This window comes from Trichomycterus rosablanca, chromosome 25 (assembly GCF_030014385.1).
Source record: "Trichomycterus rosablanca isolate fTriRos1 chromosome 25, fTriRos1.hap1, whole genome shotgun sequence".
Classification (NCBI taxonomy): Eukaryota; Metazoa; Chordata; class Actinopteri; order Siluriformes; family Trichomycteridae; genus Trichomycterus; species Trichomycterus rosablanca.
Window position 1 is genome coordinate 17,664,207 of NC_086012.1, and position 20,307 is coordinate 17,684,513.

Here is a 20,307-nt window from a genome sequence, read left to right on the forward strand (position 1 = left end):
GGAGACTAGTTAGCTAGCCGGTCACATGGTGTCGGATTCAACCACGGCCGACGTTTCACATCCCGAACGTTTGGGAATTAAGATTTTTCCCAGACGTTAGGACTAGCCGCCTATACTTCGACCTGTCTGCTATCTTCTGCTGCTCCGATGTCCAGTTCTAATGCCCGTGTGTCCGTAGTAGGTGCTTTCGATGATCGACAGGAGTTAGTGTGGACGCTGACTGGTCAGTGTTGTGGCATTCTCAGCTTGGCCTGTAATGTTTAAATCTAGTACACGGGAAAGATGTTTAAGCTGCTTTACTTTATCTAAACTAGAGATGCATGAGTACCGATACTGGTGTCGGGTATTCGCCCGATACCGCGCTCATTAACTCGTACTCGCAAACGAGGCTCCGATACTAAACACCCGATACCGTGTACCTAGTGCACGTCGCTGCGTTATACCCGGTTCACACTACACGACCTTTGCCCCGATTTTCGCTGGTCGGCGCTAGATCTGCCGGCTCGGGAGCGACTCGGCGTTCGCTCGGCGATCGAAACTCGGCTCTCGATCGCTAAGCGCGAACTATCCAACAACTCGATCCGACCGGCTCGCCGAGCGCTCGAGTTTTCCAGCACGTCAGATATCTCATCCGAGACGTGCGACTGGGAACGAGTGACATGTCGAACAGCCAATGAGAACGCAGGATACGGTGTGAGGGGAAACGCAGGAGAGGAGTGTAAACAGGTGGGACAGGGGGATGATATAGTTTATATCAGAATACATCAGCACACACACACACACACGTTTTACAGTATTTCTGACCTGATCATTCTCACAACTAAACACCAACATTGCAAAAATATTTATTAACCTCCAACTCACTACAGAACAATCCGTGCTGCTCGTGTTGCCAGATCCACTCAGATTCATTTATTTTTCCTCCTTGATTTCATCACGTCAGCGCACAAACACTTTGATCACTCGCTACTTGTTGACGTGCATTTTTGGACGTGGTGTCATTAAACTTCTCGTCACTTGTCACGTGTGTTTTTGTTTAAAAAAAAAACCCCAGTATTGTAAATAGGTATCGGTATCGGCAAGAACAAAAATCTAAACCACTTATGAAGAATTTTAGTGTACTCTTTGCACCATAGGGTGCACCTGATGTGGTTAAACCAAGCAAAACAAATCACCGGACCGAATAATTGCTCCCTCATACCAGGAATCCTTCTGGTTCTTGTAAAAGTTAATATCAGACCAGGGTTTGAACAGGCTCATAAACACCAAACGAACTTGTACGTGAACTTCCCTTGTGGAGGCTTTACGTTATATCTTGTAAACCACAGTGGGACCAGATTGGCATCATTTTTAATTATTAATTGTATTTCGTTTTGTGTTTCGTTTGTGTTGCCCGGGTCACGGTAAAAATCATGGACAAAATGTGGCTCGCTTGTTTGAAAAACCTGCGTTAACTCTCCCCTGAAGAAAATCCTGTTCAGGGGTCCCGGCTTGATGCTCTTTACACCTTTAATCCTTGCATTGAATTCTGAAGGCCGACTGAATGTCTCAGCTATGAACTCCGGCTTTGTTTTTTTTTTGGTGCCCCTGTCCTAGGCAGTGAGCTGTATCTTCAAGACCAGAATGAAATCTTTATTACAGAGACAAAGAACCACAACCAGGCACCAGAAAATATTATTTAATGTGCAAAGTCATGCATTTCTTTTAAAATAGACTCTTTTTTTTTTTTTTTTTTTTTTTTTTTTTTTTTTAAACCAGCAGCGGTGACTTACAGCGAGGGATGTAAATCTGATCGTCAGTTTGAGAAATACAAAAACGCTTGGTGAAAATGGTACAAACGTCCAGCAGCCACCAGAGGTTTCGGTATCAGCAGAAATGTTCATACAAACACTTAAAATGTTCCCTTTACCCCCCAATATATGTAAAATAATCCCATTTCATGACAGCATGCAAACCGAGGCTCTGGGGTGAGTGAGAGAACGACGTACGATCACAGTTGTGAAGAAAATCCTTCAGTTTTCTACAGTCAGCAAATGATACTAAATTCTTCATTTCTCCCCATCGTGAGAACGAAAGAGGCGTTAATAATACAACCATCAGATAGAACACGTTTGGCACTATTTAAAATAAAGACTAAACTCTCCTGCTAGAAAAAGAACACTATCTGGACACCTGACGTTAGGGAGGGGTTTGATTCTTCAGCTGGACAGGCAGGGTCCTTTCTTATGGAGTTTGCATGTTCTCCATGTGGGTTTCCTCCGGGTGCTCCGGTTTCCACCCACAAGTGCAAAGACATGCAGTCTGGCCGAGTGAAGCTGCTAAAAATGAGCTTTTAATGGACTGGTGACCTGTCCAAGGTGTTTAATGCTCCCACCGCGACCCTGACCAGGATCAATAAAATGTATGAAAGACACAAACAGCATCTGCATCTGACGTGGTCCTGCTAGAGCAAAACACTGTATCTGGAAAAAGGGCAGGGGTTCGATTCCCCAGACGGACAGACAGGGTTCTTTCTGTGTGGAGTTCGCATGTTCTCCCTGTGGGTTTCCTCCGGGTGCTCCGGTTTCCTCCCATGAGTTCAAAGACATGCGGTCCTGCCAACTAGAGCTACTCGAAATAACCCCAAATGCGAGTGTGTTTGTGTCCCGTGATGTGCCCCTCGGAAGGGTCGCCGGTCCATCACCCATCGGATCGGACCCACTGCGACCCTGACCAGGATGAATAAATATATAAATGTTCAAAACTATAGTGTTTTTACAGCTCGACTGTAGTAAATGAACTAAAGAGGCTTAAATCAGCACCCCAACCGAATTCTGGTTGGGTCTCGGGCTCACCAGGATTATAAAGTACTGTTAGCTTCCCGTATCTCTATGTAGTTTCACCCCTAATACGATTTAAGACTTACATCAGATTGCAGGCCGGCTTTAATCCCACCGAAAAAATCAATCCCAATCGGTTCGTACCGCGTTCCGTTCACAGTGGTGCTTTAGCGCAGCTAGGAGTCGTTAGTGTGCGAGATCTGCTTCCACAGCAGCATCTTCAGGTTGTTCAGCATGAGCGAGTGCTCCATCTCCATCTGCTGGCTGGAACCCTTCAGCCGCGTGCAGGCGTTCAGCTGGCGCTCCAGCTCGCCCCGCAGCTCCGCCGCCGCCCCCTGCAGCAGGAAGTCCTCCAGCGCGCTGCACGCCCGCGCCAGGTTGGGTCGGCTGGGCTCGGGGTCGCAGCGCCGCTCGGCCGGGCGGCACGTGGCCCCGCAGGCGCCGCTGTAAACGCAGTCCGAGTCCTGCCGGCACGGCCGTACCCGCATGGCGCTTCTGAAGGCCTCCTCGGGTACCGCGTGGCGGCTGTCCAGGAGGCGGAGCTCGTAGCGCTCGGTGTATCCGAAGCTCGCCGGGCTCATGTCGCACAGCAGGAAGGAGCCGAACTGGCCGTGGAAGACGTCCTCCACCAGCTCCAGCAGTCCGATGGCGATCTTGGCCTTGTGCGGCCAGGACGGCGCGAGGAAACGGTCGACGGCGCGGCCGAGCGCGCCCGGGATCCACGACCGGGAGGACGTCGAGAGGTTAAGACCGTACAGCGGGGTGTACGGGACCCGCTCCACCACGTACAGGTCCCCGCAGAAGCCCAGCAGCTTGGGCGTGTGCCCGCGGTTCCTCAGGACCAAGCTGAGTAAGACCTCGTCCAGCTGAAGCAGAGCCCAGGCCGACCGCGCCTCCGCCAGAGACACGTGACCGTCGTGGTCGGAGTCTGCAAACGTCAGGATCAGAGAGACCAACCCGCTCAGGTCGGCCTGCTCGCCCACCTTCACCTAGACATCAGAGATAGATTAATTAGGTGCAAATCGTTAGCACGTCACACCACCCTAAATATGCAACAATCACAGGACTGTGAAGTTTAGCCCCAGTCATTTAGCATTCCTGTGTTTAGGCATGTCCAATTCCCCCACAGCATTTCCAAACTCAACCTTCTGCACGACTGCGGACTAGAACATGGTCACCCGAGCGCCCTGACCCTACTTTAGCGGCATTTAGTAGATCCAGTCCAATTCAATTGAGGATAAGGACCGTGGTCAAGGGCCCAACAGTCGTAACCTGGCGGTGGTGGGGTTTGAACCAGGGACCTTCCGATTAAGCACATTAGCTAATCTGCTGAGCTACTGCTGCCCTACCACTTATAAATAATACAGATCTAAAACTGATTAAGGGCGGCAAAGTGGCTCGGTGGGTAGCACTGTCGCTTCACAGCAAGAAGGTCCGGGGTTCGCTTCCCGGGTGAAGCGGCATGGGTGTTTTCTGTGTGGAGTTTGCATGTTCTCCGTGTGTCTGTGTCGAAATACATGCAGTCAGGTTCATTAAGAATACTAAAACTGCTTAAAAAAGTATAAGTGTGTGTGTGTGTGTGTCCTGTGATGGACTGGCGACCTGTCCAGCATGTTTCCCACCTTTCGCCCAGTGATTCGGACCCACCACGACCCTGATCAGGATAAAGCGCCGGTAAGTAAGGAGTCCGTGTGGGTATACATTTTCCAATAGTCGCATTCATCTGATGGTTCTCTGCAGGTAAGCGATCAGCGGTCATACCTTCAGGTGCCCGTGGACCATCTCTTTGAACTTCTCCACGGACGTCCCCCTGGTGGGTTTGTCGAAGAGCGCCGGCTCCTTTCGGGGCTCCAGCTCCTCTCCCAGCTCATAGTGCAGCACGTAACCCAGGCGGCACCTGATCACGGCGTCCGCGTCCCCCCAGCTCGCCGTGTAAACCTGCCGACACCAGGAAAAAATCAGATCCGAACAGGCCAGAGAGGAAACGGCGAACGAGGCGAAGAACGCGAGAACCTACCTGGTTGTTGGGGCTGGTGGAGAGGCATCTCCTGAAGTACAGCGAGTCTTTATCACACAGACTGCTGCAGGCTGAGCCGTCGATCACGCCCGAGCTGTACTTATCACACTGCACACACACACACACACAGAAAGAGAGGCTATTTACTTAGCCATTTTATTACAAACGCCTGTACATACAGTATGTGACATACAGAGCTGGGGGGGGGTCAAAGTGATTTGGACCTGGTTTGACATGGTCGTTGGTTCCATTCAGGCTTGAGCACGTCAAAAATTGCTGGTATGAAAATTGTAAGCACAGGTTACATCTAATAGAGCACGAAAACATCCAGTGAGCGGCAATTCTTCAGGGAGAAATGCCTTGTTATTGATAGTCGGACAGCCGACAGATTACTCACTGAGCCGTGTGGTCTCTGTCTTTAGTACGTGCCAATGTGGCACCGTCATAGGGCATCGTAGTCAGTTCATTACATTTCTGCCCTGGCGGAGCAGCCTAGTTGCATTTTTTTAGGTAATTCTCCCAATTTAGTCATGCCCAATTCCACATGGACCTGGTTTGAGCACATCAGAGACTGCTAGTATGACATTTTTAAGCACAACAGGTTACATCTCATAGTGCATGAAAACATCCAGTGAGCGGCAGTATTTCAGGGAGAAGTGCCTTGTTATGATAGTGGTTTGAGGTGAGCTAGGCGTCAGCTTGTGTGGCTCCCTGGCCGAGCTGTTGTTCCTGCTAGATTTGCAGTTAAGTTAAGGGCGGATCACATGCCCACGTAAATTTTTTTTTTTTTTTGCACTTTAATAGGCGCACTTCTTAATTACAAGGCGTGTCCACATAATTACGGCCGTGTACCATCTCTTTAAAGGATTACGACAGGATAGCGGACTCACAATGGTGGTGTGGCACTGGTGGGCTCTGCACAGCTCGGTATAGGAGGAGTACTGGACGTACACCACCCAGCCCCCCACGAACACAGCCAACCAGGTCAGGAACAGGTACTTCACCCGAACGTACGACAGCCGGACCTGCACACCACACACACACCACACACACACACACACACACACAGAGTAATTAGATTTCACACTAAATAATGCAAGACCACACGGCCGCCACACCTACAGCCGACAGGTTACTCACTGAGCCGTGTAATCTCTGTAAACAAACACTGAAATTCACCAAGGTCTTTAGTACGTGCCAATGTGGCACCGTCATAGGGCATCGTAGTCAGTTTATAACAATTCTGCCCTGCCGGAGCAGCCTGGTTGCATTTTCTATACCAAATTCTACCAAAATTTCACCCCATGCTGGCCAAGCAAGGCCACAAAATTCCACCCACCCCCCCCAGACACATTCTTCATGTGGTTCTTTTCACCACTCAGCGGTGGATTCTCCACTATTCATGTCAGCGCCTGGACCACCCAGCTCTGTCTGTTAAGGACCAGACTTAAATTTGATGCACCAGTGCCCTGGTGGTCCCCTGGGCCGAGGGTTTTTGTCTCAGACCTCCAACCAAAGAAGCTAAATATGGAAACGGAACACGTCCCGTCCTGGCTGCGGTCGTGTTGAGGGAAACATCACTTGCATTTGTCTTCCGGGAGGTCGTCGGGTTCGTCTAGTTCGCTTCAAAATCCGCCGGATCTGTACACAAGTCCTGGCAGCGCTTCAGCACCGGACTGTGTTACGAAAACAAACTGGTCTGTAATTCGTTCCAGCGGGAATGGGATCACGGGGTTATTTGGCCGCGTCTCTCTTTGTTTCTGCTTTCTCCAAACGCACAGCATGAGACTTCCTGGCTTTTTCACTGCAGCTTTATTTAGACCCGGTCAGCAGTTCTGCTTCGGGTCTCCAGCCACAAAAATCCCACGACTTTATAAAACGTGCAAGACGACCGACCGCAAACCACTTTCACAAGCAGGAGGAAAACGACAGTATGGCATATAATTATGTATTGTTAAACTAAGCTCAATATTACAATAGGAACCCAAGTTAAAAACACATCTTACCCAACACCCGTATCACTGGTTGAGCCACCTTGGGCAGCAGTGACTGCAACCACATATTTTTACTAAAAAGTTTCACTTCATTATCAGACAAATTTGTTCCACTTTTATTGCAGAACTGCTTTCAGACTCACTGCTGGGATTCTACAGCAGCGAATCCAGGACAAATAGAAACTTGACAGTGTATTGAGCTTGAACTTTTGGAATTGAATAAATATTTCAGCGCTCGGGTGGTGCCGCAGTAAATCACGCCATCCCACTGCTGCTGAGATCCTGGGTTCAAATTTCGACCAGTCAGGTGTCTAGTCAGCGTCTAGACAGACATTATTGTTTGACAGTCCAGTCGTTGAGAGGTGCGCTCGTCAGTGCGGACTGTGCTGGTCCCAAGCCAGGATAAAATAAGAAAGGTTGTAACCTTGCAAAGAAAGGCGTAAACCTTGCCAATGTTTTGCATTCCATCCTAAAGTGAATGTCAAACAACAGCTGAATAATAAAACAGTTTATTCAGTGATGCATCTTCAGTTCTGCGTATGTTTGCTGTCTGATAAACACCGATTTTGCGTAGGAACGAAATATCAATACCTTACCTTTTTTTATGCATTTTCTCCCCATTTAGCACACCCAATTTATGTCTTTCGCTGCTGAGAGATACCCGATTGCATCCAAGGAGAGCACGTCGCTGTACACGCCTCTTCCGACACGTGTACAGCCCTCCACTTCTCACCCTGCTTTCTGCACAGGCATCTGCCAATCAGGGTCCTTACACAGCGTATGAAGAACACACATAGTCCGGCCCCCACCCTGCACATACGGTGGCCAATTAAATCTGCTGCAGGCACTGCCAATTATGCCCGCCAGATGGCGCCCAGCCGAGTTTCGAACCGAGGAGTTCAGAAACTCGGTGCTGGTGTGCAGGCGGAATATCCCACTGCGCCACTTGGGCGCCACCTTACCTTTTTATTTTTAAACCACAGCTCCTAAGAGGCCCCGTAAGCTGTTATTCCGTGTAGTTCAAATATAAGTAAACTACAGCTTGCAGTGGATTACTGTGTTACTGTAGTGCTAACTGTATATTAGAATATGTTACTGTATAATTATAATTTACTCAGTACCATGTACTAGCCATCACTACACTTGTCTCTAGTCTTGTCTCCCTTAATTACTTTTCAGATTGTATTGATTGTACGGTTGTTTATCTGCACTGTGTATATGATAATGTGTCTTGCACTTTTTGTTCTGTGTTGCACCCCTGGTCCTGGAGGAACGTTGTTTTGTTTCAATATGTACTTGTATACAGCTGAAATGATAATAAAGCCTCTCTTGAACAATTGATTCAACAATTGTATATTTTGGTGCATTATGAACTGCCCTTGTCACTGCACCACAAAGGTCATGTGGGGTTTAAATGTAATTCTAAGTCACTGCTCACGTTTGTTTACTTGCTTGCTGTTTATTTAGGTTGTGTTGGTTAAATTCCTTTCCATATTATCTGCATCTCTTGACTCCTGAGTTTCATTCTGATGCATTAAAATCATGTTTACATAATAAATATCTTGCAGAAATGATGACACAGTGTATGGAACACTGGAACACACACCCAGACCTCATCCACACTGCATTTCTGTCAGGACACGCATTCTAGAATAAAAAGGAACATGGACAAGGTCGCAGTGAAAGCAGGTACCCACCTGGAAGTGGTAGAACTTGTTCATGCACATGCAGGCCCGTGTGAACAGACCTCTCGCCATAGCAGAACCAGGTCATTTCAGGATGATATGGAACGTGTAGAGATCCAGAAGCATTGCACACGTCCTCTGGAGCAGCAGCACTTCAACTGGGACGTGTTCCAAATCTCCATCAATAATCCGCGTCAAACAGTTCCAACGTTGTGAATTCGGTGCACATAGGGTGCAGTCCTGTCCTGCAGCTAATTCAACCAAACTGTCATTAAAACCCCTGCACCCCTGCGTCCATATGCTGCCTTCTACTCCACCTAAATACTGCCCCTACTTCCGGATAACACGCTGTAAACCGGATACAACCGGGTTGTGTTCCAAATCACATCACGCTCCCTTGCTCCCTATGCCCTTCAGACTGCACGGTGCTGAACTAGCTTTCTCTCTGCTGCACTGATCAAACACAGACCTCCTGAAAACATGTTCTTTATGCAAGTCACCTTTCATTCATTTACTCATTTATGTTCACTATCTTCTTCATCCTGGTCAGGGTTGCAGTGGGTCCAGTGTCACCTAGAAACATTGGACACTAGGCAGGAATACATTCTGGACTAAAGGCCAATCCAGACACTGATTCACTTACTTAAAAACAAGACTAACAGGTAAAACAAGTAGAATCAGGTGTGAGGTGTAAAGCATTATGAGAAGCATGTTAAAATACACGTAATTAAACCTTTTAAAAGCTCTGTCTTTAAGAAAGTACTGTGCAGTGGACACAAACTGGACTAAGAATATAAACTGAATTAATAAAATACATTCAATATATGGTGCCTTAAAACAAATGCATATAGCTGTGTTTTAAAATAAAATAAACATGCAGTATATTTGTTTATTTATTTTAGAAACTACTGTAAATTCGCATAAATGTACTGGGGCTTCGGAATTGAGAGTCGACACAGTAGGATTGATTCCGTTGTTGAACAACTTCTTTCTATAAATATTCAGCAATCTTTTGTTGATTAAAACTGAATTATGCATTGAAACAACGAACAACGAATAACTAACCACAATATGTAGTAAAATAAACTATTTAATTTAAAACTGCTGTAAGAATGAAATAGAATCGACTCGGAGTCGAGTCCCAGTTCTGAAGCTTTCTGTGGTAAACTCACTGACTGGAATCGGTTTTATATTGGATGCATTTCAGTGACCAATCACAGAAGAGAATCCCGTGCAAGCGCTAAACTCTGACCAATCAGCGAATCGGGGTGTCGTGTCAAAAACGGTTCCGTGCAAAAACGGTTGCGACACAATTTGACGCCACAGAGGATGGGTATTGCTTTCCCAGAATGCATCGCGACTCAGCGGGAAACCAAAATGGCGAGGCTGAAAGCAGAAAAATATTCGTTGGTAGTAATTGGAACAGTTCCCGCTTATTGACTTAAGACTCGTTTTTCTAAATAAACTTAAAAGCGAAAGCTTGATAAAGTGAGTTAGTTTAATGTTTTCCCCCGTGTTTGCATCATTCTGAGCGCTGGAAGTGGCCGAATGAGGTGAGAGAATATTTGAATGGGAGTGTGGGGGTGTGATACTAACATTTATTATTAAACACTCAAAACTAATAATTACACCTTAATAATTGAGTTTATTTAATATATATTCTACATTTACATGTAAATATGTTTTATTTATCGGTACATTTGATTTATATGATTTATTTAGGTGTTTTATCTGTAGTTTTTATTATTGTATTTAAACAAAACGCAACATTTTATATGTCAAGACTCTGCAAAGTATCATAACAATACATAAAAGTCCACAAAAAACTAAAATAGTATATAAAAAACACTTTTTATTCATTTTTCAATACATAATAGCAATACCAATTCAAAACAATTAAAAAAAAAAAATCCTAATTAATCGTTACCTGGTCAGGGTCGAGTTGTGTCAGATGCCACCTGATACCACTGGACACAAGGCAGGATTGCACATGCATTGCAGAAGGTGCACTAAATATGCCATAGGTGTGTGTCCACGCATCACACATTTTCCCATTAGGCAATTTATTGCAGCCAGGTCACCTGTGGGAACTCACACTAACACGGGGAGAACATGTCAAACCTCCTTGCAGTCAATGACCAGAGGCAGGGGTCTATTTTGTGATACAGGTGTATCCCCAGAGACCCAGTAGGACTCATTGTGTTCTGTGTAGGTAGTGTAGGTACAGCGCCCAGGACCACAAACTGGCATTAGTTATACAATACTGTATGTTTTATTTTTACTGTTTAGCTCTTATTTACATGGAATATTATTGTATGCTTTTACACAATATGCCACAAAGCTGCTGTTTGTAATATTTATATGTATATGTACTTAAAAAACATAATTGCCTGCAATTTTCACACTTATCACAAGTAAGAAAATGTTCAGTAATAATAATATAATATTCTAACATTCAATCAAAGTGTCTAAAAGGGTTCATTGATTTATTATTTATATGTGGTCACATTTTAAGTGATAAAAATAATTGTTTAGCCACATAAAATCCATTATCTTAAATTCAGCTATCAGCAAATCTATCAGTAAAAGGTTTTCCTTTATTCTCAATGATTTTAAAATTTATAAAGATTTGGGATGTGGCTTTTGGATTGAATAGTGACCGAAGACGCAGGACCGGTTTAATATTATAATAAAAAACACTGATGTTTCCTTGTGACTGAACACTGTGTATCGTAATCATGGGCAAGTCGACCTCTGAAAGATGTTTTTATCAGTGATCAGTACTTAAGCTGCTTTTATCTGAACCCTGAAGCAAGAAAACGACCCAAAAATTCTCATCATGACTGCAGTGTGACTTTAATCTGTCGGCACTCAGAGAAAGATTTAAATAATTGTGTTTTTTTTCTCGTATGCTACAGGTTACTGCTGTGAAAGGATTTTTATAAAGGCCTTGTAACAACACCGATTTTATTTCTCTGCACTTTAGTTCATTAATGAATCAGACAGAAAGAAAATACAGTATTAAGGTAGAACTTGTGTCACTTCATGTTATTTTGATTTTAGCTGTTTGTTTTCTTGTTTTTAAGCCATCTGAAACATTTTTACTGAAGTTGTAAGAAGATGTTAGTTGTATTAACACTGCTTGATTAGTAATAACTAGTTTTCTTCACTCATTTACCCTCGACAGAGACTCAACGGTCGCAGACAGTCCGAGCTCCCATCAGAGATCTCCTTCCCGTTATCGGCGCAAGTCCCCCGTGTCCTTGTCCAGACTCTCGCTCCAAAATGGGCAGAGTGACACGGCCAAGCTCGCTGATAAGTTCGAGGAGGGACAAGATGTTCTAGCTCGCTGGTCCGATGGGCTTTTTTATTTGGGGAAAATTACAAAGGTGAGCGGCGATGTTTTCACACACAGTTGTTAAATTAATTGTATTTTTTTTTAGCTTTGTATGCACAAGGTCTTCATTTTATCACAATTATTTTCACTTGAATCAAGGATAAACAAAATTCACACCAAAATGTTCTTAATCTGACTTATTATTCCAATCTGAAATCATTTCCACTCTGATAAATAGGTGGGAGATCTGGATCAGTACTTCACTGATGGCAAATCTGAACTGGATCCACCACTTTTTGTTTCATTCCCAGCCCTGCCAGTGTACACTGGGTTGCCAGATGAAATAATTCCACTCAACTTCCACTCTGACATTTTTTTAATACAGTCAGTTGTGTAATGTGCCTGTTCTTTCTGCAGATAAATAAACAAAAGCATCGCTGTTTTATGGTTTTTGAGGATCAGTCGAAGTCTTGGGTTCTTTGGAAGGACATTCAGACAGGTAAGTGCTCCTTACTTGGCAACGATGTGCTGAACCCGTACTGAGTAACAAGAGCCAGGCACTGTTTTAAAGCATGCTCATTTGATATAACAATTATAAACAAAGACATGCTCAGTTCCCCCTTACTGCATTGTCAGATGCTTCATTCGCATCATCCATGCTGGCCACTGGAATCTTCTTTTACACCAGCCAGCAGTGTAGAGCCATACTATGCTCTGTGACTTCCTCCACCACCCGACTCTAAGCCACACATAAGTCGCATTTTATGTCCCTCCCTCATACACATCCGGTTGTGTTTGTTTCAAGCCTGGCCAGGTCGGTAGCACCACCTCTCTGCCGTGCTGAGCTGGTGCTGATGTCAGTGCATTGTTTTCGTCTGTTACAGGGGACAGTGGAGAGGAGATGCTTTGCTCCATATGCCAGAATGAAAGCTCTGAACCACCCAACGAAATGGTCATCTGTGACAAGTGCGGACAAGGTAAGCTGTGCCCACACCGGGGGTCAGAATATAGTATAGTATAGTATAGTATGATAATGTGATACTCTGTGAGTGTCCTAATTCTAACACTGTGTCTCTGATATTATTTTGCAGGGTACCATCAGCTCTGCCATGCCCCCGTCATCGATGCCAGTGTAATCGCGTCTGATGATAAATGGCTCTGCCGCCAGTGCGTGTTTGCCACAACAACAAAGGTTCGCGCTCAGTATATCGGCTTTTCCTTAATGGGTTTGAGATTGTTTATTATTAGATCAATGGTTTAAATCAAATCCTCTGCCAGGCAGCAAGTCTTGGACCTTTGAGCAAGGCCTGTAACCCTCTCTGCTCCAGATTCTAAACACACTGGGATTTGTGTGTGTGTGTGTATATATACATTTATGTATATAAATATAGCAATTCCAGCTTTCTTCATGCAACATTCTTCTTTCTTCCTACCTGGTCTGGTCTGTGAAATACAAAGTCATCAGACTGTGATGTCCTATAGTCAGAAATGGTCCAGATCCCTCAAAAAATAAAATGCCATACCTGCATAGGTTGCATCAAATATTTAAGACTTGTTTTGGTGTATTATTCAGTCGACCTGGTCTCTAGTGTGTGTTTACCCCGTTTTTTTGTTTTCAGAGGGGCGGTGCGTTGAAAAAAGGCCCGAATGCCAAAGCGCTGCAGGAAATGAAGCAGTCACTACCTTATTCCCTGGAGGAGCTGGTGTGGGACCAGGGCCACAAAACCAACATCCAGCAGTGCTACTGTTACTGCGGAGGACCCGGAGAGTGAGTCCCGCATTATTCCCGCACTGTTTATTTTAGTTTGGTTGAATCCGTGTCTATTTTAACAGCAGCTTAGTGTAATATTTCAGCTCGTCACTGTAAAAGTGGCCTTCAGAGTGAATGTCTCTCCCTAGCTTATGAAATGAGTTCTAATCCCCCTTTTCTGTAGGTGGTTTTTAAAGATGCTCCAGTGTACCAGATGTAAGCAGTGGTTCCATGAAGCTTGCATCCAGTGCCTGCAGAGTCCTATGCTCAACGGAGACAGGTAAATAATCTTATTAATTATCTGCTTTTAATTATACTCATTATTAATTGCTCCATCCTGGGTCCAGCGGTGCTCTAAGACTGGGCATAAGGCAAAAAATATGCCAGTTTATGGCTTAAAAATGAAGGGAAATCTGAGCCTAAATAAACCTGCTTATTATGCAGCGCTTACCTTCGAGTGCTCAGATTGTAATCTTCGAAACTTGGCATTAGGGCCAGGCTGGCTGTTCATGCTGCCTTGTGTATACTGGGATAAGTGACCAGCTTTGGGGTTTTAAAGAGACTTTATTAAGCTCTGGCGTAATCGATCATTTCATAGTATTAAAATAGCTGGGTGTGATGAATTGACCCCCTTTCCCCCTTCTGTTTAAAGCATGCATAAAGTACTGGGCTATCGATCTGAAGGTTGAGGGTTCAGGCCTTGCTACTGCCACTGTTGGACCCCTAATTTCTGATCTGATGTAATTACCTTGTGTGTGTGTGTGGTGTGTGTGTGTGTGTGTTGTTTTTTAGGTTTTATCAGTTTATTTGTTCAGTTTGCAGTAGCGGACCCGAGTACCTCAAACGACTTCCTTTGAGATGGTGAGTTGCACGCTCCAGTTTGAATAATCAGCTGTGCTATTGACCTGGCCAGGCGTTCTGCAGGCGTGGAATTGGCTCCTTGTCACGGCTGCAGTTGTGTCCTCTGCTGGCTGGTTTTTGGATGAGAGTTGTGCCGCCACAGCTCATGCAGAGGTCACATTTTTATCCATCGACCTTCCCTCCCTTTATCAGTTGTGCCTGATGGACAGCCGGGTCCGGTCGATAGCACTGCTGTGGTAATGTGCTGGGCTTAGCTCCGTATTTTAATTGCTCTGTGTTCTGCTCCACAGGGTAGATGTAGCACACCTGAGCCTCTACAACCTGAGTGTCATCCATAAGAAGAAATACTTCGATTCAGAACTGGAGCTGATGGCTTTTATCAGCGAGAACTGGGAGCGGCTTCAGCTGGGCGAGGTACGTCTCCTCGCTCTGATCTAATCTTGTTGTTTAATAAAGTTCTAGTCTTTTAATCTGTCGCTGTTCGATTTCTTTCCTCTCCAGCTTGCTGACACGCCCAAATCGGAGCGATATGAAAGAATCCTGGAGGCGCTTAACAGCAACCCCATCATGTAGGTTCAGGATTGGGTTCTAGCACTTTTCCTGGACCTAGTAATGAGCCGGAGTGATTCAGTCTCTGTTGTTCTGCAGGTTCATGAGCGGGAAGGAGATCAAGAAAAAGAAGCACCTGTTCGGGTTACGGATTCGCTTCCCCCCGGCGCCCCTGAGCTTGGAACCCCCGTCGGACAGGGAGCAGGAAAAGGCCTCACATGAGATTAAGATCAAGGGCAGGAAGTCCATGAAACCTCCGCATCTATCCGGGTAGAGTGTCGTCGTGCCACCTTATGCTGCTTATGATGCTCTACGTTCAGATTGCCGGGGATTCGGTTCCTATAATGTAATAATCTATGTTATGTTTTTTTTTTTACCCTTAGCGTGATCACTAATGGAGTGGTGAAGAAAGGGAAGCGGAAGAAGCATCGCACACATTCTCTGGAGACTCTGGCGAAGCTAAGACGATCAGAAGAGCTTTTGGCACAGGTGGGCGTGTAGGATGTCGTTGCTGATGTTTTTCTTTTAATATGAATCACTCTGTTCCGCGAACGCCGGCGTTTTCTGTTCGAATCCAGCAAGAGACGCGAACTTCAAACGATTTAAGTCTGTGAGCACACAGTAAACCCTCGGCTTTCTTTATTGGATGTGGCATGGGTGCCGCGTGCCAACCATAACGGCTAACGGGTATAATAAATCAGTTATATGAAGGAAATGACATGCTTCCGACTTTGCAGCAACAGTTTAGGGAAGGCCTGTTCCAGCTGTTTCCTACTGGACCATCAATTGAGGCTTTTTTTGACCACCGAAATGCGGAATGGGCACAAATTCTCACAGACATACTTTCAAAGTCTTGTGAGAAGCCTTCTCAGAGGAGCGGCTGTTGTTATAGCTGAACAGATCACATAGGGGTCGCTCTATTTTACAACCCCAAATCAGAAAAAGTTGCATGAAAAATGCAAATAATATAAACATTTACTTACATTTACTTTTATTTGATGTCAGACAGGATGAACCTGAGATATTTCATCTTTTATCTGCTCAACTTCATTTCATTTATTAATAAACATCCATTCCTGCATTTCAGGCCTGCAACACATTCCAAAAAAAGTTGGGACAGTAAAGCACTGCATTTTTATTTCATTTGCATTTTCTACACTGTCCCAACTTTTTCTGATTTGGGGTTGTAATACGGTTTGTTATTTAAACATAGCTCATAATCAGGTGTCCAAATACTTTTGACCCTCATAAGGTATCTGCTAATTATCGGTACATTATTATTAAGTTCGTCTTTCCATTTTCCCCTCTTAAATGAAGAATCATGTGCAGTTACAGACGGTCGACGGCCACCCGCTGGATGTGATGAGTGCTAAAAGGTAAACTAGTTCAAAAAGTCGTTTCTCTTCATGAATAATAAAGCCTGAATAGCTTGTGTTGTAATTTATCATGCCGTGTTTTATGTTTGGTTTATCGATCAGCATCAAAGCTGAGAAGTCCGTGCCATCGTCAAGTACCTCAGATGTTGAATCTGTAAGTGCCACCACAATGAGCGAAACTACCTCAACCAGCATATCCAGGTATGTTTTTACATTCGGGTTTAAATCTGTGATCCTTTATTTAGTGATTGTTTTAAAATGCCAAGTAACCCGTACTGACCCATTTGAATTTCTTTACAGCCAAATTGGCTCAGTTTTGGCTTATTTTGGGAGGGTATGCATTTCCCTGCTCATTCTTCGCTTTCTTTTCCCTGCAGCCTGAGCAGCTCTGGCCAAACTCTGGCGCCTCAGCCCCCGGTGAAGAGAGGTCGCGGACGGCCGAGGCGGGCCCTGCAGCCGCCCAACCCGGAGATCCCGCAGCCTCCCCAGCTCGTTCAGCCCGAGCCCACGCCCCCGCTCCCGCACTTCCCCCCCACGTCCATCACGCAAAGCCTGGACTCGAACACCCAGCTCAGCCTCCTCAGGAGCTCCATCAGCAGCTACTTCGGTGCCGCCGGGCGCATGGCGTGCGGGGAGAAGTACCGCGTCCTGGCACGCCGGGTCACGCAGGACGGCAAGGTGCAGTACCTGGTGGAGTGGGACGGAGTCACCGCGTCCTGAGCTCAGTCTGTAGCGTCTTCACACGCCACACAACGGTCGGGTCTGTTGAGGTAGAAGTATTCAGTTTGTGAGGGTCGTGGGAGGGCGTGGCCCGGTGACCCCACATGCACTGTGCCCTCCTGCGGTTTCACACAGGTAAAAGCAGGTTCGTTTCGGTGGAATGTAAAGAGTCGGTGGTCGACTGTATTAAAAACTGAGAGATTAAAATATGCTTCTTTGCCGTTATGTAAAGACTCGCCTTGTAGGTTGTAGATGTCAAGGGTGCTGTGCATCAGGAGCAAGACTAAACAGTTTGGCAGTTTGGAGCCCATACTGTTTTCTACATCCGTTATTAATTTCCACTTAAGATTTAAAAGTGGGTCTTCTTGTCATAAGTAACCACAGAAGGAAGTCCTGCCCAAACCGCTGACCTCAAACCCCATACTACACCATTGAGAAGAATTGGAATGTCAGTAGCTTTTTAAATTTTGTGCAACATGCAACTTTTATACAACTATAAACGACCCATGTGCCTTAAACACCTAAACCCAATTATTGGGGGCCGGGGTCAGCAGACCTCTGGCCATAAAGCTCAAAACAATACAATTTTCCCCTTTATGTGTCTCATACATCAAATTACTGTGCCTTGATCCCTTGGTCTTCCAAGAACTTGACAAGCTTATTTGTCCCAATAATACTTAATTCCACTGTGCACACTATGCAGCCCAGAACTGGTGATTCCCCCATCAGGCTCAGACGCAGCCACGTACCGGGCAGCTGTGCCACCCGAGTGCCCTCTAATGAAATATTTTGAACTGATAAAATAACAATAAGGTTGGTATAGGGGTCTCTCCCAAGGTGCGATGGTGAGGATAAGAGGATGTTTCGAAATTTCAGTAGAAAATAGAAATAATTTGCCACTTAAGACGTTCCAGCTCCATGTGCAGGCACCCAAAAACAATCTAAAACTGATGCTGTATGCTGCTGCAAACTACAAAACTTACTTTCTTACCTTTTCAGTCCATTTCACGTTTTCTAAGGGGCTACGTAAGCGACAGGGCACTTTTTTTATATCGTACAGTTTCATAAAGAGTCGCGTCCACTTCATCTATCCAGCGTCGTTGCAGCTTGCAGCTCGAGCCAGATTTTGGAAACTCTCTGATGGTTTAGTGCTCATAAACGTGGACAGTTGTTTTGGAGACGCGACTCGTGTCTGAAGTTTGCTTTTTTTTGTTCTGTACAGGGTCTGTGAGGCTGACGTACGAAAATAAGGTAAACGTAAGTGTTTGGTATAATTAAACATTTACACAATGGTTCGAGACATTTGCCTTGTAGCTTCAGTGCAAAAAAAGCAAACTTTGAACACCAGACGTGTCTTGCTTGAAAGTTTTTCCAGCATTAATTTGTTTGTAGAACTGATAATCTGTGAGCATTTTGTATTAATTAAGTTCTAATTATTAAGATTTCCAGTGTTAAATGTGTCTATTCTTGTTCTAAAGACTGAAAACCTGTTGCTTTGATCATTTAACTTACACACAATCCCTGAAAGCTGAAAACTGTAGGTTTTCTTTAATCGCTGTTATTTTTCAGTAAAATATGCACACTATTATTTGTTTATGGCTCAGCGTTCTTGTTAAAACTCTGGTTTCCTTTTTTTACTCTATTTATGTGTCTTTTCCTTTCCTCCCAATATCTTTCCTGCATCGCTGCAGACCCCTACCCTGACTGAGAAGGGCCGTACCGAACACACGCCCTCTCTCTGTCCACACAGGGATCTCTCCATTATTTACCGTTTCGGTGCAGGCGCTTTGATCAGCCAGCAGATGCTGCATTTGCTGTCGTAATGATTGATTTTCCACTCGCCCTAAACTTTGGTTTTCTGTACTTATTTCTTGATTCTTAATCTTATGCAACTAATTTACGAAATTTTGTGTTTTCGTTGTCTTATCCATCTGATACAGGAAACCAAAACAGCAATATTTTTGTTACGAATTTCTCAGGCTTTTTGAGAAATCTTGGTGCTATTTATGACTTTTCATTAAAAGAAAAACAATGTACACTAAAAAGGTGTCCAAGTAACCGGTCCCGATTGGATTATTTATACTTTGATGTAATAGCAGCTGAAAAATTCAAACGTACCAGGAATGTCTTAGTTGCATTAATCAGATCTACTTGTGCCGATATTGATCATTTTTGTCACAATGCTGTTTTTATTGTAATAAATATATAATAAAACATATAACATAAAAATCTGATTTAAATGATTTCAGGTTTGCACGTGATAAGTGTTAACTGGAACCCAAGATGTTGCCAAACTGTATGCAGTACTAACACTGTGTATTTAATATACTTGTTCTATCACATGATCAGTATCGGCACGTGTCTTCTCCAGTTCTGTAGCATTAATTGTTTAATTTCCCAGTTCAGTTCAGAAGTTTTTGATTTTATACAGAATGTTCTGCATTAATGTTATCCAGCCACTCGGTTCCGGAACTGAAAACTGTTTGTGCTCGGGTTTGGATCTCAACACGGATACCTCTTTTGTTTTAATACGTTGTATATTAAGTAAAATTAATTGTATGAAACCTTTCTGACTTGCTGTTTCAGTACTCAAATTCATACAGCTTTCTTTCTTTGACTTGTTCTTGTTTTTTTTCTGGCTTTGAGCAGGCTTCTGTAGCCAAAGAATAAATTTGTTAAATCAGTACCTGGTGTTCTTGTTATTTTTTTACTATTATGATGAATAAATGTCTATTGGGCAAAGGGATGCCACTTTTTTTTAGAGATTACCAGCTTTGGTCTACAGCCTTTGGCACTATCAGTGGAACAGCATGGTCTTCAGTTACCTAACTCTGGTGTCCAGATTTGAAGACCACTCATCATCTCATTATAAAGCGAAAACCCCAATAAATTGATTTTGATGTTTTTATTAACCCCCCTATACTCACTGCGAATTTTATTAGGAACATCTAATAGAGCCATAGACCTTGCTCATTCATGTAATTTTGCAGTTAACCAGACAATTTCACATTTTACCCCTTTATCTTGGTCAGGGTAGTGGTAGGTACGGATTCCCAAGATTAACTATACTGAATTGTACTGATTTTGTTATGTAATGAATCCAAGTTCAATTTGAACAAAAATACTTCTTTGTTTGCAGCATTAATATCTAATTAACAATTTATATTGATGGAATCTTTGCAATTTAATGTGGCGTCTT

The 20,307-nt window shown here is 44.3% G+C and overlaps 2 protein-coding genes across 3 annotated transcripts; one reads left to right on the top strand and one right to left on the bottom strand.

The window, feature by feature from the left end:
* Positions 1-1,402: 1,402 nt before the first annotated feature.
* Positions 1,403-8,710, bottom strand: dipk1aa (divergent protein kinase domain 1Aa). Its single transcript, XM_062987575.1, has 5 exons — positions 8,528-8,710; positions 5,727-5,861; positions 4,837-4,944; positions 4,581-4,757; positions 1,403-3,808 (listed from the first exon to the last, which is right to left on the bottom strand). The coding sequence occupies exons 1-5, from the start codon at positions 8,585-8,587 to the stop codon at positions 2,996-2,998; spliced, it is 1,293 nt and encodes a 430-aa protein (XP_062843645.1). The 5' UTR covers positions 8,588-8,710; the 3' UTR covers positions 1,403-2,995.
* A 1,156-nt stretch (positions 8,711-9,866) lies between these two features.
* On the top strand, positions 9,867-19,792 carry mtf2 (metal response element binding transcription factor 2). 2 transcript variants are annotated; one of them, XM_062987513.1, is made up of 15 exons: positions 9,867-10,068; positions 11,703-11,904; positions 12,270-12,351; positions 12,737-12,829; positions 12,944-13,044; positions 13,472-13,620; positions 13,787-13,882; positions 14,395-14,463; positions 14,754-14,877; positions 14,965-15,032; positions 15,112-15,282; positions 15,396-15,501; positions 16,330-16,388; positions 16,491-16,589; positions 16,766-19,792. In XM_062987513.1, the coding sequence occupies exons 1-15, from the start codon at positions 10,064-10,066 to the stop codon at positions 17,106-17,108; spliced, it is 1,767 nt and encodes a 588-aa protein (XP_062843583.1). In that variant the 5' UTR covers positions 9,867-10,063; the 3' UTR covers positions 17,109-19,792. The 2 variants fall into 2 exon arrangements, with proteins under 2 accessions (XP_062843583.1, XP_062843584.1); XM_062987514.1 differs by lacking the exon at positions 9,867-10,068 and adding an exon at positions 11,518-11,541.
* The last annotated feature ends 515 nt before the right edge of the window (positions 19,793-20,307 follow it).